At 55.4% G+C, this 22,571-nt stretch overlaps 8 protein-coding genes across 8 annotated transcripts; 3 read left to right on the top strand and 5 right to left on the bottom strand.

Moving 5' to 3' along the window:
- Positions 1-550: 550 nt before the first annotated feature.
- On the bottom strand, positions 551-1,566 carry PG997_006061 (uncharacterized protein; the record flags this gene model as incomplete). The annotated part of the gene is made up of 3 exons (XM_066810376.1): positions 551-1,118; positions 1,192-1,410; positions 1,469-1,566. 3 exons carry the CDS (start codon positions 1,564-1,566, stop codon positions 551-553), a joined length of 885 nt encoding a protein of 294 aa, XP_066669299.1.
- Positions 1,567-2,278: 712 nt separating this feature from the next.
- PG997_006060 (P-loop containing nucleoside triphosphate hydrolase protein) lies at positions 2,279-3,261 on the bottom strand (the record flags this gene model as incomplete). Its single annotated transcript, XM_066810375.1, has 4 exons — positions 2,279-2,546; positions 2,614-2,915; positions 2,971-3,151; positions 3,215-3,261. Coding segments are annotated over 4 exons (798 nt in total), but the record flags the coding sequence as incomplete, so codon positions are not given.
- A 636-nt stretch (positions 3,262-3,897) lies between these two features.
- On the top strand, positions 3,898-5,187 carry PG997_006059 (uncharacterized protein; the record flags this gene model as incomplete). Its single annotated transcript, XM_066810374.1, has 1 exon — positions 3,898-5,187. The coding sequence occupies one exon, from the start codon at positions 3,898-3,900 to the stop codon at positions 5,185-5,187; it is 1,290 nt and encodes a 429-aa protein (XP_066669297.1).
- A 236-nt stretch (positions 5,188-5,423) lies between these two features.
- On the bottom strand, positions 5,424-6,942 carry PG997_006058 (tryptophan dimethylallyltransferase domain-containing protein; the record flags this gene model as incomplete). The annotated part of the gene is made up of 2 exons (XM_066810373.1): positions 5,424-5,580; positions 5,687-6,942. 2 exons carry the CDS (start codon positions 6,940-6,942, stop codon positions 5,424-5,426), a joined length of 1,413 nt encoding a protein of 470 aa, XP_066669296.1.
- Positions 6,943-8,505: 1,563 nt separating this feature from the next.
- Positions 8,506-10,033, top strand: PG997_006057 (uncharacterized protein; the record flags this gene model as incomplete). Its single annotated transcript, XM_066810372.1, has 4 exons — positions 8,506-8,815; positions 8,881-9,462; positions 9,515-9,846; positions 9,884-10,033. The coding sequence occupies 4 exons, from the start codon at positions 8,506-8,508 to the stop codon at positions 10,031-10,033; spliced, it is 1,374 nt and encodes a 457-aa protein (XP_066669295.1).
- A 3,611-nt stretch (positions 10,034-13,644) lies between these two features.
- Positions 13,645-15,093, top strand: PG997_006056 (uncharacterized protein; the record flags this gene model as incomplete). Its single annotated transcript, XM_066810371.1, has 1 exon — positions 13,645-15,093. The coding sequence occupies one exon, from the start codon at positions 13,645-13,647 to the stop codon at positions 15,091-15,093; it is 1,449 nt and encodes a 482-aa protein (XP_066669294.1).
- Positions 15,094-16,069: 976 nt separating this feature from the next.
- PG997_006055 (uncharacterized protein) lies at positions 16,070-16,644 on the bottom strand (the record flags this gene model as incomplete). Its single annotated transcript, XM_066810370.1, has 2 exons — positions 16,070-16,496; positions 16,544-16,644. 2 exons carry the CDS (start codon positions 16,642-16,644, stop codon positions 16,070-16,072), a joined length of 528 nt encoding a protein of 175 aa, XP_066669293.1.
- A 958-nt stretch (positions 16,645-17,602) lies between these two features.
- Positions 17,603-21,403, bottom strand: PG997_006054 (miz zinc finger protein; the record flags this gene model as incomplete). The annotated part of the gene is made up of 4 exons (XM_066810369.1): positions 17,603-18,398; positions 18,515-20,608; positions 20,669-21,082; positions 21,186-21,403. The coding sequence occupies 4 exons, from the start codon at positions 21,401-21,403 to the stop codon at positions 17,603-17,605; spliced, it is 3,522 nt and encodes a 1,173-aa protein (XP_066669292.1).
- Between the last annotated feature and the right edge of the window lie 1,168 nt (positions 21,404-22,571).

The following is a 22,571-nucleotide window of genomic DNA, read 5'->3' as shown; positions in this document are numbered from 1 at the left end:
CAAAATTTCCATATTGGCTTGTCACAACACGGGTTTGCAGGCCACTTCGCTGACACAACCACGTTCCAAGGCATCACCAAACTCTGAATATTAACTTGCTCACTCGGGAGCAAAGCATTTTTTTTCTTTTGTCTCCCATAGTTCATAACCCAATTTAACTTAAGTCTCCCTTGACCGGGCTGGTGTAGCCTAGTGGTAGTATTTTTGGTTATATGCTTAAAGGCAAGAGGGTTCGATTCCCTCTGCGGTCACTTTTCTTTTTTTGTTTCTTTATGGCCCCCTTTTTCCTTTTGACTTTTGCACCCCTTTGCGCCACCACTCTGACACACTGTACTCTTCACATATGGAATAGAACTATTTCTGACGGAATCACTCTTTTTTTTTTTTTTTTCTTTTGCATTGCCCCCTTGACTTTTTCCAGGACATTTCATCCTACAACGACAACACATTGGGCCTCCTTGATGCCTCCGAAGGACCACAACACAAGTATCTTCACAATCCACTTCTTGTAGTTTGAAATCTTAATTAGATTGAAGAGTACTATTAGAATCTAAGCCTCGTCGGAAGACACTTGGTCAAAGAAGACAAACGCCCGAATCTCTATACTCTGTCTCGGCTCCCCCTCGCCCTCCGCAAGCCCCGTGTCCTTGAATGCGCAGTGCGGCGTGCGGCGCGGCACGCCGGGCGCCGTGCACGAGTCGACCTGCTTGAACAGCAGGACGTCCTCGGGCGTCTGCCCGTCCATGAAGTACCAGCGGTGCTGCGTGTCGGCGCTAGAGGGCGGCCGGACCTCGACGGCCTCGGTCTTGTGGTCGGGGAACTGGACGGGCACGAAGACGAGGTCCGAGTCCGGCACCGACTGCGCGTCGCACACGGCCAGCGGGTCTCGCGTGATGGTCTGCACCGGCCGCCAGATGTTGATGATCATGTACCGCGGCTTCTGCAGCAGCTCCTCGGCCCGGTCCCCGAGCCAGCGCTGCGCCACGCCCTCGGCCGCCGAGAAGGACTGGTCCACGTGCACGCCGTAGAGAGGTCCGGCGGGGCCTTTGGGTGCCTCGCCCTCCACGGGGCTGTAGCGCTGGATATGTGTCATCATGTGGATGCTGGATGGCTTGGGCCTTTTTCATTACCTCTATAGTTAGCAGTGTCTCAAACCTCAAGTAAAGGAAAAGAAAGGGGGAAATGGCTCACAGTCCCTTCGTGTTTTCCAGAGCTTCTCGCAGCATCACTTCCAATTCCGGATAGTGCTCCCGCTTGACCAGCTCGGCGTCGTCGAAGCTCGTGAATTTGGACTTGTGCTTGACATACTGAAACCCTTGTTTGTCGAGGGTGAAGTCGCCCTCCCGCCCTCGGACATTTCTGATAGTCACTGGCGCTGCGATCTTTGGCTGACGCTTGGGTTTCTCCGGGCTATTGGTAAGATCAATATTCTGAGGACATGAGTTTCAGGAGAGGGGCCACCACATACCCTCCAATCACCATGGGGACCAAGGGCACACCGGGATCGTCAAAATAGTCGATCTTGGTGTGCACCGCCTCCCTTCGAGTCTGCTGTGGTACCGCCATTCTCGGATTTGGCGTTGGCGTCTGGACCGTATCGTGTATGAAAAGGACTAACAGCCAGCCTTTTCACATCTGCTATGTGTTGACTTTGACTTGTAGGTGGTATGATCAACACAATGGCACTATAGGGAACGGTGCTTACCCCAAGGTCCCGTATTAGAGTTAGCTTGGATCACTGAGATGTAGATCGTATTCTCGCCTGCTTTCTTTCTACTAGCTCATGTCCTCTAGCATTGATTCGATTATCAATGGAAACTCAATTACAAGGGATAACAGATGCGATTACCGGAGGATCGCTGGTATTGCCATGGCTTTGAGTTTATAATCGTGGGTCATACGGGGTTCTAGATGCACTCCATGACCGGAGTCTGGGGTCAATATGCACTCCACAAGGACAGGGGGCTATCTACCCCTGTCTTCGTTTTCGTTGTCACCTCGTCCGAGTCATGCATTGTGAGAGCCGCCAGAGATAACAGACCGACTCCCGAAGTATCAGGGGTCGCCTGGTACGAATCGTCCAAGTCCTTTTCTCGTCGATTGAGACAGAAAATCAATGTTCTGAAGTCTTTATCAGAGCAATCCATTTTTTGGACGATTCTCACTGTTTCGTATACCCTGACAAGGATTTCGATCAGTATCTCGTGGGTAGTAACAATTATTTACGCAAATTATGAAGGTTATGATGAAATATATATTATGCGGCTGTACTTGTACACTATCTATGCATTCTTTGGAGATACCACGCACCAATTCCCACAACCGCAGCGGCTGAGGTAGCTAGGATCAACATGGTCTTTTTGACTGCTGGGGCCAATACCATCTCGGCAGCCACATGGAACTCGGCCATTGAGTTCGACCGCGGATACGACTCTTCCGGGACCTCACAGTCTAGAAAATCACATATCTCGTCCCAGCCAAACCCCTCATCCAGATCCAGTACGAGGACACGCTCCCGCGGGACAAGTGATTGCACAGTTTTCATGCTGGATTTGATATGTTAGCAATCATAGAAGACAACGGGAGTGATTGGCTCGGTAATTGGCCACTTACTACTCGATGTAACTTTGTTCCAAAGCTCTTCGGAATCCGGGCTCGGACGGGTGCAGCCCATGGGACCACCGGAAGGTCATCAGGTGGAACATCCTCTCCAGCTCCCATACGAAGCCGTCACAGACCCGTGCCGCGGTCAGGGGCCACTCGTGGAGCTTTGCGTAGTAGCAGCCAAGCGAACCGGTCAGCGACTTGGCGAAGGATTCGGGGCTCCGTTGTGTGAGGATGAACTTGACGTTCGGGTCATCGACGTATGTCTGGATGCCACTTGTGCCCAGGTAGCACGGACTTTCGATCAAACACTTTTCAGAGCGGTCAGCTATCTCGTCCCAGGCGTGTCTTTTTGGTCCAACTTACATCGTAGTCTCCGAAGAGCTTGTCAAGTTCAGCCCTCGTGAAAGGACTGTCCGTGGAACTCGCCACCATCGCCTCCTCGAGCGCCTGCATCTGGCGGACGCCATGGGGAAGCAACTCGGAAATATGAAACGGCCGGTAGCCCAGAATCTTCAACGCGAGAAACACACCAAGTGTTCCGGTTCTTCAACATCAGTCAGCCCGGTGTGTCTTTGTGCATGTTGCGAGAGGGTGCATCATCACTCACCGGCTTGCACCCAGTCCCACAACCCGCATAGGGCGCAGCGGTGAGGGTTCTGGCAGTTTGTTCAGTGCAGTACGAGACATTTTCACAACCGATGCTCAACAATGTTCAATGGCTGGTCTTCCACATAGCAAGCAGCCTCTTCCTTTTGAGGAGGTGCAACCGACGACACTATACCGTGTTGAATATTGACATTATGTAACAATCTGTTGGACAGGCCAAATGCCCCTCAACGACCGCCGACCCCTGACCCTTGACCCCTGACTCGACCCCAGACCCGGCAAACGCACCCCTGGATTCCTGCTAGAGGACTCGCTCCGGCATATGCAGGGTATTATTAGTGGATCACATTCCGGAAAGAACCTTAAATCACCCTACTGTACATGTATCCAGTGATTGACACATTGTCTTGACTCATGTTTGGTGTCTCGTGGATGCTCTTTATCTGTCCTGGGAGACCTGGGTTATGATGGCGGTAAAGAATAGGTCAGGCAGGTCCAGACCGTTGCGACTGCCCTCGTTTATCGGCAATGCCCGTAGCAAGAGACGGTCACGCCGAGATGGGATGAACGCTGTGCAAGCGGCTCTCGGATGATGTTATCGCAGCCATATAGATGTGATGCTTAAAGGGGGGGTTTACAGAAGATATGCCCACGCTCCAAATACAGAGGAAGCATAGAGAAACCATGTCCACCCAATCTGATAATGCCATGTCGACAGGGGATAAGCCCAGGTGGAAATTCCTCTTGCACACATTCTACGCCACGGGTCATGTGCTGCCCATGCAAGCCGTGGCGCAGGCCCTCGTCCAACGGGGCCACGAGGTCGTGTGGCTAGCGAGCCCGGACCAGCAAGCCCGCGTCGAGGCCTCAGGGGCTCGGTTCGAGGCCACCGACGAGGTCGCCAAAGCCGACACGTTCCTCAAGACCACGGAGCCCACCACGCTGGAGGGGTGCGTCGAGGTGCTCTTCGGAGGAGGCCGCCTGGTCGCGCAGGTGGCGGATCTGCGCCGCGTCTTGCAGTCGTACTCGCCGGACTGCCTGCTCAACGATGCGCTCCCGCAGGGGGCCGCGGCGCTGTACGAGCTGGGCGAGGTCCCGTTCTTCGCGACGCTCGGCGTCGTGCCGCTTTACTTGCCCGGTGCTGGAGAGCACGCCCCGACTTCGGCTCTGGGGACCTTGATGAGCCAGCACAAGTGGACGTTGCCGGTGATCAACCCGCAGCGAGAAGTTCTGGGGCTGATGCCGCTCACCGAGCTAGACGTGGTGCAGTACAGTGCGCAGCTGCACATCCAAGCTTCATGTCCATCGCTTGAATACCACCAGCCCATGCCCCAAACGCACTACGTTGGGCCGCTGGTGAGCCAACAAACGCAAGCCCCTGATCTCCCAGAATGGTGGGACGACGTCCTGGCCGCCGCGTCCTCCGGCCGATGCATCATAGGCATCACGCAGGGCACCTTCGCCATGGACCCGACCTCCCTCCTGATCCCCGCCATCGAGGCGCTGCAAGACGACCCCTCCCTGCTTCTCGTCGTGCCCTCTCCGCATGAGACCGCGATCCGCGCCCAGCTCGGCAGCAGCCTGCAGGCGCAGGCTACTACGAACGTGCGCATCGCGCCCTGGGTGCCCTATGACCAGCTGCTGCCGCTCTGCAGCGCCCTGGTGACCAACGGCGGGTACGGCAGCGTGACGCAGGCGCTGGCGGCGGGAGTGCCGCTGGTGTGCGCGGGGACGTCGGAGGACAAGAAGGACACGGCGGCGCGCGTGCGGCACGTGGGCGCCGGCGTCGACCTGGGCACGGAGCGGCCCGGCGTCGAGAGCATGCGGGCCGCCGTGCGGGCGGTCCTGGAGGACGCGACGTACAAGGCGAACGCGGTGCGGATGCGGGACGAGCTGCGGGCGCAGGGTGGGGCGGGGAAGGCGTGTCATTTGTTGGAGGAAGCCATTGCTCGGGCTCGTGTGGAGAGGGGGTAGAATAGGGGTACATATGAGTACTTATGTATTGAGTTTTCTGTCGGTAGCGGACTAGTCACGAGAGGAACATATATGCGCGTCACTCAAACAAGATGCTTTCTTCAACTTTCATTTAAAACGACACTTTAGGCTAGTAGATTCGTTCAATGCTCATCAGAATCGGCGTAAATGATCAATGACCCCCAAATGCATGGTACCATTCCCCGTCGTCAATATGTACAAGTCTAAAACAAAATCTAGAACTCCATCATGCCTCGCCGAGCGGTGATCAGATCTCGCTCGCAGTCAAACGTCTGCGGGCTCAGATAGGTCACCACCCGCAACTTGTTCTTGTGAAGAGCGCAGCCAACGTAGTACTGGCTCCCACAGCGACCTGCAAGCGTCTGCGCGTCACTACATTTCGCGAGAGAAAAAAAAAGAGAGGATATGTCAGCCTGAACACTTCGACGTATCGATCGCAGAAATTGAAACGGGACAACTCGGAATGCTCGTTACTTACAAGATATCTTGCATCGCCTTCTCGTAGTTGTCCATCATGCTGTCGGAGCGGCGCGTGCTGAAGAACTTGCGTAGCCGGTCGAGCACATCGGCATCGCTCTTGCAGAAGTAGCCCGGCGAGATGTACACCTTGGGCGAGACCTCCTGGCCGCAGCCGACGGTGTAGTAGAAGCCCGGGGAGGCGCGGCCCGGCGCGTCGGGCGGCAGGACCGCGGGCGCGTCGGCGAGGAAGGCGTTCCAGAAGTCGCGGAGGTCGGCGACGGCCTCGTCGCTCTCGCGCAGCGGCAGCCGGCCGCCCAGCGTGAGCGCGTCCAGCATGTAGTCGACGGTCGTGTGCGGCGCGCGCACGTAGATCTTGATGCGCGCGCCCGCCGCGGGCCGCAGGCAGTCGATGCCCAGGATGCCCGTCTCGAACCCGTACCGGGCCGTGCCCTCGTCGAGGTACGCCAGCAGGGGCTCGACGCGCAGCGACGCGTACTGCGGCAGGCGCCGGATCGACTGCTGCACCAGCTGCAGGTTCGTGATGCCGAGCTCCTCCGCCTTGAGGCCCGGGTAGATGTACATCTTCATGACGGGGCCCGTCTTCTCGAGGTCCAGCGCCACGACGGTGCCGGCCTTGGGCGTCGTCTCCTCGACGAAGACGTCGGCCGTCTTGGTGCGGTCCATGTCCTCGTGCGGCAGGATCTGGCCGGTGAAGTGGTCGTACCACTCGAGGTCCAGGCCGGGCACCATGTTCTGCTCCCGCAGCTTGGCGATCCAGCGGTTCGTGGCGGTCCGGTTCAGGGGGTCCAGGGGCGTGCCGGCGTGGGCGCCGATGGGCTCGAAGGAGTAGCGGACGGTGGCGTGGTCCCCGGCGCCCCACTCCCAGCTGAAGTCGATGGGCGTCGAGTCGGGCGTGCCGGGACTCCGCCAGCCGCGGACGTTGCCGTTCTCGTCGGGCGCCAGACCCAACTCGGGTGCGACGAAGAGGGCGTAGAAGAGCAGCTCGCGGTACTGCTCCGCGGGCGTGTAGCCGGCTCTTTGCAGGAGTCGGGCGAACACGTGGCCCGTCCTTTCCCACCAGAACTGGGCATCGGTCGAGCGAAACTGGAGGACGTGGTTGAGTAGTGACCAAGGCTCATTGGCAACTGGTGTCTGGAGTGTTGAGGCATCTTCTTCCTTCCAGGGAGGAGTGGGACATGAAAGGTCGAAAGCAGCTTCTGACCCCCTCCTAGGAGTTGTTGTTGTATGAAGAACGGTCTGGGCTCCTGCGGCCATCTTTCATCACCTGGGTAAGTGGGTAGTTGGATTTGGAAATTGGAGAGATTACGATGAACAGGAGATTCAAAGGCGTAGAGTGGTCCTGGGGGGAATGTCTAGGTCTAAATGGAAACAAGCAAGAAAAGTGCAGGCTATGGGTGTCCGACGGAGCAGTCCTCGATGACGCCGGAAGAGCCTCTTATGCCCTCCTGGAGGTCAAGGCCGGTCGAATCGACTTGCTTCATATCACATCCCATCACACCCTCCCCAGAATCCACCTGTTGCGTTGCCACACATCCAGGCAGGGGGGGCAGACAGATACTTGAAATGTAACGCTCTGAAACAGATAGATATATGTTCATCTTACGTATCGTACGAATTACCGGCCATCTGGGACTATTCACACCCGGTGGCTCCGCCGCTGACATGTACTATCGATGTGGAGGATCCTGTTCGGAGCCCCTTCCTTCTTGGGAGTTGGTGGATTCTCCAGGCAAAAGTCCCCGTGGTATCGCCCGTATCTCCTACGGAGTGGACGAGGTTGTCATGGTGCCGGATCAGACACGGCGACAACTTCATTATCCATCTCTCGAATATCTTCCCTCTAAAGGCTAGCTGCTATACATGCATATACGCAACGTACAGGCAGGTAAGCAAGAAAGTCTCCGACAACGCAGTGCATATTGTTCAGGGTCCAATCATGTGCTTGTATATTAATAACACACACAAGACCTTGTCTATATCCCCATGCCGAGTCCTTATCGGTGTACTCGGGTCCCTTGCCTTGTCGCAAGCCAGGAAGGTTCCGTCAGTTTGTTTCGAGGCGGGATGGCCGCCTGTCTTGCGCAAGGGTCCCCCAGACCACCAGCGAGTCAGTCGACAATCTCAGCAGGGGTACTTAACAGGCCCTCTCGCCTGCCTCGACAGGGCCTGGACTGATCCTTTGTTCGTTTTCTTTGTTATTCACTCCGATTCACGGAATTAGTTGTTGCTATCGTGACAGACGCGATCGCCTCGTCTCCATTGGCTGCTACACCCTGACTCAACGTCGCTCTCGTGAGACCAAGAAATCCTTCCAGCATACCAAGGGCTCGGCATTACCCGGTATCCGCTTTTGATAGGTTCGATACGCGAACAGCGTATACCAATCTCATAACACCAGTCTGTCGTTGCTGGCAGTCACTACTGGAAAAGCCGAATCTCGATTGTTAGTCACCTTCTTGATATATTGGCTATATCGCGAGCTTGTCGAAAAGAGGCAGGTCGGTTTTATATGCCCGCACACCAGCTATGTGGATAGGTTGGTTGTGTTTACTGCAAAAATAATAAACAGTGGATAGTGAACTAATTTTTATTTATGAATTCTCAGACCAATCCCTCGGTCTTTCCCTTTACTCCGACTAGAGCTCTTGGGGCCTTGGAGAGAGCCTCGATACGAGTTCTGTACTTATCACTGATTGAACCGAGCTGCGGCCATACTTCACGTCAGGGAAACGCTTTGCCGTCCCAGCCGAGCTGACGGGCTCCAAACGGTTCTATTGCTCCCTCCATTATCAAGACGTTGTCATGTTATCGTTGACGATGGACGAGCTTCGTCAGACCTTTGGGCAAGTACGCATGCCAAAATCACTTCTGCTAGGCCTGGCTGTGCCGTTTGCCGTTCTGCTCTGGGCTGTCGGAAAGGCCGTATACAATGTATACTTCCACCCCTTGGCATCTTATCCCGGCCCCTTTCTGGCTCGAGCGACAAGGTTGTATCACGCCTACTACGACATCAAGGGCGTCAGTATCTGGAAAGTGAAGGATTGGCACGAGAAGTACGGGCCTGTCGTCCGCATAGCTCCTGATGAGCTATCGTATACCGACAGTCGGGCGTGGCCAGCAATCTATGGTAAGCGAGGGTACGGGGGAGGGAGGGCGCACTACAAAGCCTTGCTAAAGCGATGCGTTCTCTAGGCTTCCCAACTCGAGATGGCACAGGCAATTTCGAAAAGGACCCCCAGTGGTGGAACAAAGCCCCGTCCGGCATCCTCAGCATCGTCGACGCCGACGAGGCCGGCCACCGCCTCATGCGCCGGCTGCAGAACCCGGCCTTCTCGGAAAAGGCGCTGCGGTCCCAGGAGCGCGTCATCCGGGGCTACATCGACCTGCTCATCCAGAAGCTGCACGGGCTGGCGTCGGACCCGGACGCCGCCGCCGACGTGGACATGGTGTCGTGGTACAGCTTCACCACGTTCGACATCATAGGCGACCTGGCCTTCGGCGAGCCGTTCCACTGCCTCCGGGACGCCGTCTGGCACTGGTGGCTCGACGCCGTGTTTGATCTCTTCCAGGACGGCGTCTTCATGCGCGCCGCGAGACGGTTTTCTTGGCCCTTCCCTCGCCTGCTGGCTTGGTTGTTTGTTCCGAAGAAATTGGTCAAGAACAGGATGGACCAGTTCATGTTCACGGTGGAGCGTGTTAATCGACGGCTGCAGCTGAATACGGATCGTCCCGACTTTCGTAGGTTTGCCCTGCTCCCAGGAGATGATCAGTTTTGTATTTTGTTGTTTGGGCTTTTAATTTGCAAAAGCTAACCGGGTGCGTATAGTATCGTACATCCTGAATGCGGAGGGCGAGAAGGCCATGTCGATGGAGGAAACCTACGTCTGCACCCAGGTGCTCATCGTAGCCGGCAGCGAGACCACAGCCACGGCGCTGACGGGTGCGACCTACCTGCTCCTAGAGAACCCCGAGACTCTGGCGCGGCTCACTGCAGAAATCAAGAGCCGGTTCAAGACCGAAGACGAGATCACGATCCAGAGCACTGCCGAGCTTCCGTACTTGAACGCGGTGGTGCAGGAGTCGCTGAGGTTGTGTCCCCCAGGCCCTGCCGTGTTCCCTCGTGTCGTGCCCCCCGGGGGCAGGGGTCGTCTGCGGCCAGTTCGTCCCTGGCGGCTACACGGTGGGGGTGCACCAGCTCGCCGCCGATCGCTCGAGTCAGAACTTTGTCGATCCCGAGTCTTTTATCCCTGACAGGTGGCTCGGGGATCCGCGCTTCGAGAAGGACGACAAGGCCGCCTGCCAGCCTTTCTCGTATGGCCCGAGAAACTGCATTGGCAAGAAGTAAGTTGCTGCTCTCGAGAGAATTGTGTGTAGGTGGTTTACCGCCTTGCTAACATGGACTCACTAGCCTCGCAATGGCCGAAATCAAAACAATTTTGTCTCGGGTCATATGGAACTTTGACATGGAACTGCATCCAGCCAGCGGTGGGTGGCTGAAGAGGCAAAAAAGCTTATACCAGCTGGAAGAAAGAAGAGTTGAAGGTTTCTCTGGCCCCGAAGCCCAGAAAATAAATTCAGAGGATTCGTATAGGGGTCAGGGCAGTTCTCGTATTATCGGATTGTAAGCCAGCTGATTTCCCCAGTCAGTTTTTGTTGTTCAAGTCGTTAGAAAAAGATGGGGGTTCTCTTATTTGTGTCTATACATTGTCTTGGCAATCGGGCTATATAAGTAGCACTTTCTTCTTACCAGGCCATGTCTCAAGCTTTATTTTTATTAGAAGTATATTAGAACTTGACGCGCTTTTCCTTCTTCAAGATTGACAACGCTGTACGCCACCATGATTATAGAAAAGGCCGAGATGCTTGAGCCTATGCTATTAGTGTGCCACAGTTCGATGAGGATACCCCCAGTGTTATTATGCTTGCTGATCTCTCTTGGCTTCTCATCAACCACCCGGGGGTCCGGTAAAAGGTTTTGCCACACCCATTGGAGAGAGTATGGCCAGACCAGCGGCTGTGGAGGTTGGACATTCTCAATAGTCAGTCTTCAAAGCCCATCTACACCGCTGTATTCTTGGTGAGTGATCTCTTCGTATACAATGGTGTAGCCTTTTGGGACAAGACAAATAAATGGGAAGGGTTCAATTCGCCTTCCTCGAAAACAACAATCCACGCTCATTAATGAATCCCAATGCAAACAGTACTCGAGTTGTATACTTCACCCGTCAGCCATTGCCCTGCCCTGCGAAGCCGGAGGTCGCCCACCTTGTACAAATTCAATATCACTATTGAGAGATCGCCAGTCCAAGCTCCAAAAAGATAAAAATATCACACCCGGCTAGTACCGCTGGCCCATTTCCCCCTGGCCAACAACGGCGTGCCCAGTTTTCCAGATGCAATTCGTCTTTTATCGGTGCATATACGAAGAAAGCGGGCATCCCGAATGCCTTTTCTTTTCTTTCGATGCAGATCACAATGGCACTGAACACGTATTGAGCAAAACCCAATGCAGCCAGCCCCTTTCTTTCTGCTGAGGTCTCCTGCTCGTCCAAGCTCGAAGACAACATGCTGTAAGTCAGCCGTAACACCGGGTTCAAGGTCAACGATTGGTTTTGGCATGGGCCTCACGAAACATCAGACACTTGTGGTAGCAATGAACCATGTCTTCCTCAGACGAGAAGCCTGACTGGCCAATATACAGCACGTGCACCTTGCTTGAAAGATGCGCCCGGTGTGATGAAGGAGAGGACGGGGATGTTCCACATTACAGCCACTTTACATAGGAGCATCTCGTATTTAGTCAGCCCTTCCGGCATTTGCAAGTCTAGCATCTGGAATCCCACCCAACGATCCGGTAGCTGGTACGCAAATCAGTGTACGCCCCATCGCAGATGAGGCTATTCGGAATAAGCAAACAATTACAGACAGATAGTAACCTTCTCCACGCTGAAGTCAACAAACCTCCCAATACCATCATCATGAGCAGCATGCCATTCTGTTTTCACACAGGGTGAAGCGGCACGCTGGGACTTGGCCGTACGTCCATTGTACGTAAAGCACATATAGCCAGCAATAAGGCCGTGCTAGGGATTTGATACATATGCAGCACAAAGGGGACTCGACCGGTTTTGGTGCAAGTGTGGAATTCGGCCTTTAAGCCTTGTGCCGTCCCATGTCGGACCCAGACTTTGGCAGCTTGGCATTGGCTTTTTGGCAGTTCTCCTGCAACGCTATATGCGCCCCGTCGACAAGGGGGAGGGAGTGGATGGGAGGGGTCGGTCCCATCGTGGTGCATAGAGTCCCACCTGCTCGAAATGCGGGTTGGCGGCGGATCTCGCATGGCTTCGATCCGGGTCATCGAGTACTGCTACTGCCGATAAGCCCGGATAGTCGGATTTCGTAGGGGCTCCGAAGGGGGCCCTCTGTTCAGCACTCTGTTCTCGAAGGAAGAAGAAGAAGACCACAAGCAACCCCCTTCTCTACGGCGGGTCCGGGGATGTCGGATATACTGTCGTAGTCTCGTAGAACCGCTTGTTTCAGCGCCTCGTATTCAGCTCAAGATGATGTCAACGACCCGACAGGCTGCCCGTTGTGACCTTGTTGCGTGCAACGCAACGGTAGGGACGTTGCTTCGGCTCTGCGTCGCACGTAGGGCTCGTTAGCTTGACGCCTTTCTTACTTTGCCGATGTAGATCTTAACTATTTTGCGGTCGTGCAATGCATTTGCGACTAGACCCTTGCGAGGAATCATCTTAATCGCTCGTGTGGTTTTTTCGCCCATCTGATTGTGGTACGGAAGGCTGTAGTCCAATCCAGGGGGCACAGGACACGGGCAGCAAAAGCTCCTGAGTCCTGACCGACAAGGGTCCAGACAACAGGCTTTTCTTTGTTCCCCTTTGTGGGGGCGATAGTTCACATCAGAGGGTCCAGCTAACCCATCATTCGCATGATAGCAAGCAAGAAGCCAGGCGCGTCAAGTTCGGGTGTGGCGGCTCTCCAAGTCGTACATGCGGCGCAGTCAGTCAGTGCTGCACACTCTCGAGACACTCTATGGTCCTGTCCGAAAACCTGTTATCGAGTTTGGCAGCCAAGATGTTTAACTGATCAGTGTTGACTTCCAACTTGGCAGAGTGCCCATCGCGAATACCACGTCATAGCCGAAGTAGCGCCACCCTAGATCGTGATATTGTGGATGCGACGCTTCTAATTTTAGTTCTTCGCACCAACTATCATTTCGACAGTCCGCCCGTTGTCACTACGAGTCAACGACTCGATCAGCCTGCGTCGGTGCCCAGGGTGCTCAGGGCTCAGGGAGGGGCTTTCGAGGCTCTCGAGGCTGAGGAGGGTCGGTCTTACAGTGTGGAGGTGAAGGAGTTGGTGCGGTGCAGTGAAAGACCGGTGTAGCCTTGTCGGCGCTACTCGACTCTGCACGACTCTGCGCGACTCTGCTCGACTCGTGGCAGCATCACCACCAAGCTTCTTCGAATGCATGCAGCACTGCCAGCGCATTGCCGTGACGCTTTGATTGGGGCGGGTCGTGGTGGGCACGTTGTTATGGGGACGGACGCTGAGAAAAAGGGAAAAACCAGGGGCGCTCAGCACTTACCGTCGTCCCGCCGCCAAATACGAGGGCGGCTCCGCACTCAGGGCAGTAGTGCCGGCAGCCATGACGATCCATGACCCAAGAAAGACGTTGAAGATGCTGCTGCAATGGAGATGGCAACCGGCGAGACGGATTCGAGATGCGGCGTATAAAGAAGTTGCAATCGTTCCTCCAAATGACAACAAATCCTCTCTCCTCACCATCATCATCCTCATCATCAATCACTCAACTCAACACACTCACTCACTCACTCACTCACTCACTCGACCACCAACCAGACTAATAATCTCTAATCCCCACTCCTTCTTTAACGACCACCACCCTTCTTTTCCACCCCCTCCCCCACCGCCAAGATGCAGTTCACTCAGGCCATCGCCGTTGCCATCCTCAGCTACTGCGCTGTTGCCGCTCCCTCGACCTCCGACTGCAAGAACAAGGATGATGCCTGCCGCACCGCCCCTGATGCCAACATGAGCCTGTGCAATGCCAACCAGGCTGCCTGCAAGAGCGCCTGCACCGAGGCCTACGACTCCTGCCGCGTCACTGGCGATGCCAACATGAGCCTCTGCGCCTCCGACTACGCCAAGTGCCTGGGCACCAACCCCTTCATGAAGCGTGATGAGAAGAGCTGCCAGCTCAAGGACGACAAGTGCCGCTCTGCCCCCGGCGCCAACATGGCTCAGTGCTCCGCCGAGAAGGCCGACTGCCTCGGCTACAACCCCTACCAGAAGCGCGCCGAGGAGGACTGCAAGGCCAAGGATGACGCCTGCCGCACCGCCCCCGGCGCCAACATGGCCCAGTGCTCCGCTGAGCACGCCGACTGCCTCGGATACAACCCTTACACCAAGCGCGGCAACGAGGAGGACTGCAAGGCCAAGGACGACAAGTGCCGCACCGCTCCCGATGCCAACATGAGCTTCTGCTCTTCTGAGAACGCCAAGTGCCTGGGCTACAACCCTTACACCCGCCGCGCCGAGGACTGCAAGGCCAAGGACAGCGCTTGCCGCACCGCCCCTGGCGCCAACATGGCTCAGTGCTCTGCTGAGAACGCCGACTGCCTCGGCTACAACCCTTACGCCAAGCGCGCTGAGGACTGCAAGGCCAAGGACGATGCCTGCCGCACTGCTCCCGATGCCAACATGGCTCAGTGCTCGGCCGAGAACGCCAAGTGCCTGGGCTACAACCCCTACGCCAAGCGCGGCGAGGAGCCCCACTGGGAGACCGGCGATGCCGTCTACTTCCCCGCCCCCGACTCCAAGCGCGGCGAGGAGCCTCACTCGGAGACCGGTGACGCCGTCTACTTCCCCGCCCCCGGCTCCAAGCGCGCCGACAAGCCCCAGTCCTCCTCCGGCTCCGCTGTCCACCAGGGCAACTGCAAGGACGCCGAGGACAAGTGCCGCACCGCTCCCGACGCCAACATGTCGCTCTGCTCTGCTGATGCTGCCAAGTGCAAGTCCACCTGCGAGACCGAGAAGAGCGCCTGCCAGGGCGTCCCCGACGCCAACATGAGCGTGTGCTCGTCCGAGTACGCCCAGTGCCTCGGCACCAACCCCTACGCCAAGCGCGCCGACAAGCCCCAGTCCTCTTCCGGCTCTGCCGTCCACCAGGGCAACTGCAAGGCCTCCGAGGACAAGTGCCGCACCGCCCCCGACGCCAACATGAGCCTGTGCTCCGCCGACGCCGCCAAGTGCAAGTCCACCTGCGAGACCGAGAAGAGCGCCTGCCAGGGCGTCCCCGACGCCAACATGAGCGTCTGCGCCTCCGAGTACGCTCAGTGCCTCGGCACCAACCCCTACCAGTAAATTTCTCCACCTCGGGGACTTTTGCCTGCCTACCAGTAACGACTAGGGGACATCGGATTGGGATAAAATCGTGATACGATCGATGAGAATGGGAATACGGAGATGAGATGATTGGAACGGCTGGACCTACCCTGGTTATCCGAAGGGAGGAATCATGAGTTGTTTATTGATGATGCACTGTACATAAAACAAGCCAGAGATGATTGGTCGATCTCATATAAAGAGCCGCAATCTTGTACATACTTTTAACTTTATATTGAACATATCCTTCTGGGCTCACACTTCATGGCTTTCCTCTTGCACCAGTGAACCTGACCTCCTTGAGTGACCCCAAATCTATGCCCCTGCTCTAAGTTTGGATGCTAAGATTGCCGATGTCTGGTCATTTGTTTGTCGAGTGGCTGATATGGGAGACTAAGCACATAGCCAGCTCACGATGTTGGACGGAGTATGACTCCTGTCCGAAGCTCGCCTCTCTCCCCAAGGAGCTTTCAGGAGGAAGGGTGCTCCACACGGGGATATGTCGAATATTGGGCGACTGATCCCAATTGGCCCGGGTTTCGCTAACAACTCTTTATGATAACTCTACCTGATCTACGTTCATGATTAGTTGATGGCGATGGCATCGTCCACTCAGTTCCCAGTCAGTGCTCCGGAGCCTCAACTCGGTCGACATGATGTTCAATTTGATGCCGCTCGGTCAGATAGGCTATTCTGATGATGTGTCGAATGCTCTCAAACGCAATGCCTTGAGTTACACCCAGTGGAACTGAAGATTGAAAAGGAGCCGGGATGGAAAGCTGTGGTATTGTACCACTCAATTCCATGCCACTAATGATGTTTGACCCTCGTAAGCCCTTGAGAACCATGATATCACTAAATCAACACCGTCGCTATGTGCTTGTATTCATCGTCAATCATCTCTCCGAGCCAGTTGCCCCCTAACTCACTCCCTTCGTGTCCACCACCACCCACTTCAAGACAAAATTGTGTACACCCCAGCCATCACCGTAAGCAAGCCCAGACTGAGCACGCTCGGCATCCTCAGCACAGGCACCGCCGCGCTCTTCCCAGTCTCACCCGCATTAGGACTCCCAGCAGTGGGCGACGGACCACTCGATGACGACGACGACGACAACGACGGCTTGCTGTCCCCATCCGTCTTATTCGCATTATTCGGGTACCGAACCCCAGTAGCGAGCCCATTCCCGTCGTCCGGCATATTCGCCTTGATGCACTCATTGAAGCGATCGATGTACTTGCCCTCGCGGGGCGGGTCGTACTTCGGGTTGGGCGGGAACCGGTCGCGCGGGAGCTCGCACCAGAGCACGCAGTCGTCCGGCTGCTTGGTGACGTTCCGGGGTTCTCGCAGCACGGGGCCAGCGCCTTCCACTCCATCGTGTCTTGGGGCCTGATCGCGTTGCCTTGGGCGTTCCGCGCCGGCCAGTACGCGATCTCGCCGACTGTGATGCCGTGGGGCACCGCCGCCTCGGCCCAGTGGCCGATGGTGCAGGAGAAATTGGCCATGGATCCTGGCGTGAGGTCGGACATGGCTTTGAGTGGTTCGCTTTGTGTATACGCCTTGTGTGTGTGTGTGTGTGTGTGTGTTCTTGCTGTCGTTTGCTGTTGAAAACTGAAGCAAATATGTCTTATATTATCTATGAGCCGAAACCGAGAGTCGTCTCTTCCACTTCTGCCCAGAACAGCGGACTGCCATAGGTATATGTATATATCACCTGACTGTTTGACCAAGTCCTGAACTAGCAAGCATAGCCGTTCCCAAAATAACACGACTAGCCTCTCTGCACATTCGGGTGGCCCGAGACGATGCTTACGCCCCGTGCACTTGTCCGCGCCCGTACCCATCTGGTCAGGCTTACTGTTCCGCGGCAATGGCGAATCCTACAGCCGCGATGGGAATGGGGTAGAGGACTTCGAGGAGATTCGAGGCACACAGGTCGTTATGCCGTTTCATCTAGTGCTGCTTGGTGTTTGTTAGTTCGCTACGGAAGGTAGTCTGGGACCCTCCTACGCCCCTTCAAGTGACTTCACATTTCATTCAACTACCCTCGCATCGTCTAGTCGTCTAGTAAAATAGCTTATCATTATCTTCGTTCGGGGACGGTATGTCTCCCTGCGCAGCTTCGTGTGGCTAATCTGAAACGTTGAGCATGTGGCGCATTGCCACATGCCGCCGCATAATCTACACCCAGCTGAAGTAGTAAATCATTGCAATGCAAAACCAGGCCAGCCTTTTTCTCGCTCACTTGAATGCTTTGCTGTCATCGTGCCGATCCCAACTCCGCCAGTCCTGCGGCAAATGTTGCAGTGTAGGACCTTCGTTTCCCAAAAACCCATAACGCCTTGCTTGCTCTCTCGCGATGGAAAAAGGGCTTCAAATAATTAAGCGCTCGTTGTCGAGCGTACTGCTGCTCGTAAAGGTTCGATCGCAGCTTTCTAGCAGAATGTTGAAATGGCATGCCCTCGTTTGAATTGCAGTCGCGCCATCCTAATCATCGTCCAGCGTAATGACCTCAACAGGCGCTCGCTGTAGCATCGGCTTGGAAATCGACCGAGATCGTGCTGATCGCGCTACAGCTGGTGTGGTGTCAACGTCACTATCGTCGTCGCCGTCTTCATCTTCCGATTCGACTACCGGCTTCCATGTACCATCGGCAGAAACGGCAATATCCTTGGTACCGAGCCGACCTTGCGCTGCCAATGCCGCTCTGACATCTGATAAGAAACCATCGATTCGAAGCGATTGTGGCCGAGCATCTTCGCCGCAAATGGGGCATTTCCATTTATCGGTAAAAGTCGGCTCTCGAGGACAAATCCGGCAGTTTGCTTCCCTGCTACCGCAAACGCATGACTTCTTGCTTGGACGAGTGTTGAGCCACGTCTCGAGATCGAAGCACTCTAGATGGTCACAGTTCGCACCTCGGACAGGTGTATTGAAGATGCACAAACTGAAAGGGTCAGCGACCCTGATCGTCAAATCACTGGCGATTATAGCAATGTCGTCGTCGTCTGTACCGCCAGATGGCCCTCCTAGACGCTTCCTGATGATGCCCACAGTCTGCTCGGCGGGTGTTGAAGAGTCAACGCTCAGATTGTGCAGAGCAAGGACAGAGCTATGGCTGAGAGTTTCCACAACCTCGACAGCTATGAAAGGCTTCTTGTTTGATGGCCACACCCTCTGTTGAGGAATATTCGGAGGAACAGAGATCTTGAGCTCGTTGAGGCCCGGACTGACGTAGCCGCCAATCTCGATCGGTTGATCCTGGGCGTAGTGTTGTTTGCGCCTAATGGTCAGGGTACGATTGTTCAGCTGCATGAAGATCTGATCTGGCCAAGCGCTTTCCTCCTTGACCCACTGCGCCTCCGACAATGATACTGTGTCTTTTTCTGCATGACGCACCGCAGCCGGAGACGAATTGATCCATTTGAGAACACATTGACTGGCAGAGTCTGAGGAATATCGCCCGGTCGGACCGTGTCTCTGGATATTCTGGCATACTCCTCGTTGGAAACGTTGAACAAGAAAGAATACAAGTGGTTGTGTGGCGGGATGGCCGAGGGGTCCAGCGCCAAGCTCTTGATATACTGGTAGTATCTCTCGTTGTTTGTAAACTTGAAAGCGCCACTCAGCATACGTTTGGGACTTCTGATATCAGCCTGATGTAATGCATTTGACACAGACTTTCTGTCATAAGGATCGTGCGGGTAGTCTTGTAAGTGAATGGGTGGAATGCGGACGTCCCGGGACGTTTGATTGCGTGGATTCACGCGAGAAGGGTCTCCTTGGAGTTGCGCGTTACCTCTCACACTCGGAGATCTGACAGGACCTTGCTGGCTTACAGCGTTGACCGCAACTGGCTGTGGTCCACCTTGTTGCTGTTGCTGTCTCAAATGCTGTTGCAGGGCCTGCGTTTGCATCTGCCGATGAACATGCATCTGCTGCTGCTGCAAGGAAAAATGGTGCTGCATATGTTGTTGAACATATTGTGGTAGCTGACCCTCGTTTCCAGATGGGTTGCTAGCGACGGCGGGAGCTATATTCCTCGGCATATTCCTGGTAGTTGGTTCCATCGGCACCGGCATAGCCATGTTCCTCTGCGGGGAGGGTACAGGAGCCTGCATGATATTTTGGAGGTTTGGTGATGTTTGGCCGCCAGATTGATTCGAGTGATTTTGACGATCCTGGCTCGCCATGACTTGGCCATTCATGGCAGAGAAATGGCTGTTCTGTGCCTGGGATGGCAAACAGGCGACGTTTTGAAGATGGGGAGACCTCCCGTTTGAAATTTGCCCATGATTATAAGACGAACGTCTCATCCCTAGGTTTTGCTGCTGGTACATTGGCATAGGCATAGGTTGTTGCTGGAAGCCTGGCAGCTGCTGTGGTTGGTTGAAGTGGCCTTGAGCTATGCTGGGAGAGTGATTGGCAGGAATATGTTGACCGTTACTTGGTACACTCTGCAGGGATTCCATCTGCGAGGGTAACTGGTAATGTGCTGGGATCGTTGTGAAAGAGGGCTGGTTTTGTTGCTCTGTGGGCGAAGCAGCGCCACCAGGCGTACCCGGTGAGCCAAGGTGTGCTGTTGCTATTACGGGCGATGGGCCAGCCGACGTAGAACTGGGAACCGTTGGTGGCCGGCTGAATGACCCGTGAGTTGTTTGAGGTCCTAACTGCAACGGCGACGAATTGTTCAGCCGCTGCTGCTGTTGGAATGCCTGTTGCCGCAGGTCGGGAGAGTTATTGTACGGCATGTATGCGGCATTATTGGACATCTGCATTCTGGCAGCAAGTGCTTGGTATTTCTGAATAATAATCTGATTGATAGGCTCTTTGTGGAAATCCCGGTCCGTCCTGACCATGAAAGAGCCGTTGGGCTGGCGGTGTTGAATTTGGTCCTCTTTGAACAACTTGTCCATTTGCGCGCCAACCGGCCCGTCAGTGATACCACATGTCCGCCTGGAAGCTCTGAAAACGATAGTTTGAAGAACTGTTGAATACAGTTGGAATGTGCTAAGCATCTCATCAACAAGTAGCGGGTATCCTAGTTTCCTGTGTTCGTTGTTGACAACCATCCAGAACTGCGTGAGGCGGACCAAGAAGTCCAACACGGCTCGGACAACGCGGCTGTACTCTGGAAAGGCATTACGCAATACGTCGAGAGGGCCCGGAAACTGCACAAGCCAGCTCAACTGTTCGGAACGGATTAGGGAATTGCTCTTAAGAATCGTGCTCATCTGTCCAAATGCACTGTCGATCAGGGCAGGATCGTGTATGCCCTGAATGTAGAGCTTGTGGGTTTCGCGTGGGCTGGATGACCAAAGACAGAATATCTGATGAAGAACGACGAAGAAAATGTCCCCATCTTCACACGCGTCCCTCAGGAGTTGGTATCGTGGCCTCTCAACACCCGGCTCCAGAGCTTCAACTCCGCCACTCTGTCGTATTTGCGCATCGAGAACCGGAAGAGCCTTAAGGGCTTGGAGCAGAGTCAACCTGTACACACATGTCAGCAAACTTGGGCCCTTGTGGAGAAGAGGCAGTGGATATACTCACCCGGAAACCATTCGACGCCGCTTTGCTGGCTGCTCTTGATCCCGACCTGGCTCGGAAGGGGCAGTCGCACGGTTGAACGTAGTTATACTTGGTGTCGGCGGGGTTTGGAGCGAGCTCCCTGCCGATGCTGGAGGAAGTGCCGGCGAAGTCGTCGAGGCCGACATAGGTCTGACTTCGCCGCTGGGCGGTGGGATCGACCCATTCGGCGGTGCGTTACCACTCGGCGGCTGTATAGCGTTCACCACTCCCGCACCGGCAGGAACTACCTCGAAGCGCGCTTCGGTGGTGGTCGGGAAAGGGTTCGCAGTCGTGCTATTCGAAGGGCTGGGCGCTTCATACGGCGTTGCTGACACAGCCGGGCTGGGCTCGTCACTTGGGGCCGGAGAGGGAAGCACGGCAGGGGCAGTCGGAATCCTAGAAAGAAACATCCTAGGTTAATTTATATCCAAAGGGGTGGTAGAAAAGGCGGAAGATGGAAAGCCGCAGAGGCTTGGGATGATGAGGCGGGTAGTCTTACGATGCGGAGCTTCGGGTCGGAGCAGACGGGGGAAGTGAAGGTAGAACTTGCGTCGACGGCGACTGTTTGGATGACGAAGAAACAGTTTGCTTGTCGCGTACTGTCGGTGGTGCTTGCTTTGTGACGGGATTGGCAGCGTGCGGTGGTTGAGTGAATGGTTTTGGAGCCTGGTAGTGAGAAGGGCGAGGTGTGGGCTTAGAGGCGGCGGCGTTGTGCATCCATGAAGGCTTACGGCCACCCAAGAACCTCTCGACCGTCGAGTTCGATGCGGCAATCTGCTGGTGATGATTTGGAGCAGAGCCCGAGGCCCTGCGCGGCGCAGACGATTGTTGCCCCCAGCAGGCGCCATGGATTCACGCATTCATCGCAGTCGGGGCCTGTCTTCCGATTCCAACCGTGTCAAGTGGCCAATTCGCCGCCTGCCACATGCGATAGGGTTATCGATCGGGATGTCGCGCGTACGATCTTACGTACTGTTACCGTCCAAGTTGCGGGTCTCGTGGCCGGCGCCGCCAGCGAGGTAACTAGGGTATTTGTTGTGGAAAAGAAGGGAAAGATATTCGCATGGGCGGCCCAAGGGCAACTTAGGGTATTTCGCGTGTCGATGGGCATATATGGCCAGGGCTTTTTATTTTTCTTCGCGAAGGTTTGCGGCCAGCAAGTTTCAGTGACTCAACGCCGTGGGATGGTCGAAGAAGGGCATCATTCAACGTTGGATTTTCACAGAGAGAGAGTGTGACGCATGCCAGCCCAATCCGAACGGTGCGTGTAGCTTTACATAGGACAGAGCAGGTAGTTCCTACATCGGATTGAAGGCAGGCACGCGTGGTTTACTTTTTAGTTGTTTGCGCCTGCTGTGGTCCGGTTAGGTTGAGGCTCCCTAACTCTCTGGCTCTCTCGCCCTCTCTCACCAGACTCTTCGGGCGGGCAGTCTCAACATCTATCCATCTCCCAACTCCTCCGGCGCTGCTGCGACCTCCCTGTAACAGGTTGGTGTGGTGCTGGTGGCTCGGCTGGGGCGGGCTGGCGGGCTGGCGGGCTGGCGGGCTGGCGGGCTGGCGGGCCTTTGCGCCCAGGTTCCTCACCTTGCATGCGCGCTTTGCCTCTTTCACTCATAGCCGCGTTCGGGTAGTTGGGATACAGGGTCCCTGTTTGACCGGTCGCCAAGTACGGATACATCTGGGATCTATCAGATGCACCCATGAGATTTACATACAGGTAGGTATGCATGCCTACTTATGGGCTTGTTTAGGTGCATACATCTGGACAGGGGATGGGACCCCGTCTAGTTCGACGTCGTTCTTTTGCCCTGACTCCGTGAAAAAAAGGGAACATTGTCCATTGGGCGATTCGGCGGGCCTTTCTAACGTGTGGTCGCAGAAGTGC

The sequence above is a fragment of the Apiospora hydei genome (assembly GCF_038363865.1).
Source record: "Apiospora hydei strain CBS 114990 chromosome Unknown utg000005l_segment0_segment0, whole genome shotgun sequence".
NCBI lineage: Eukaryota > Fungi > Ascomycota > Sordariomycetes > Amphisphaeriales > Apiosporaceae > Apiospora > Apiospora hydei.
This window is presented reverse-complemented; position numbering and strand designations above follow the sequence as displayed.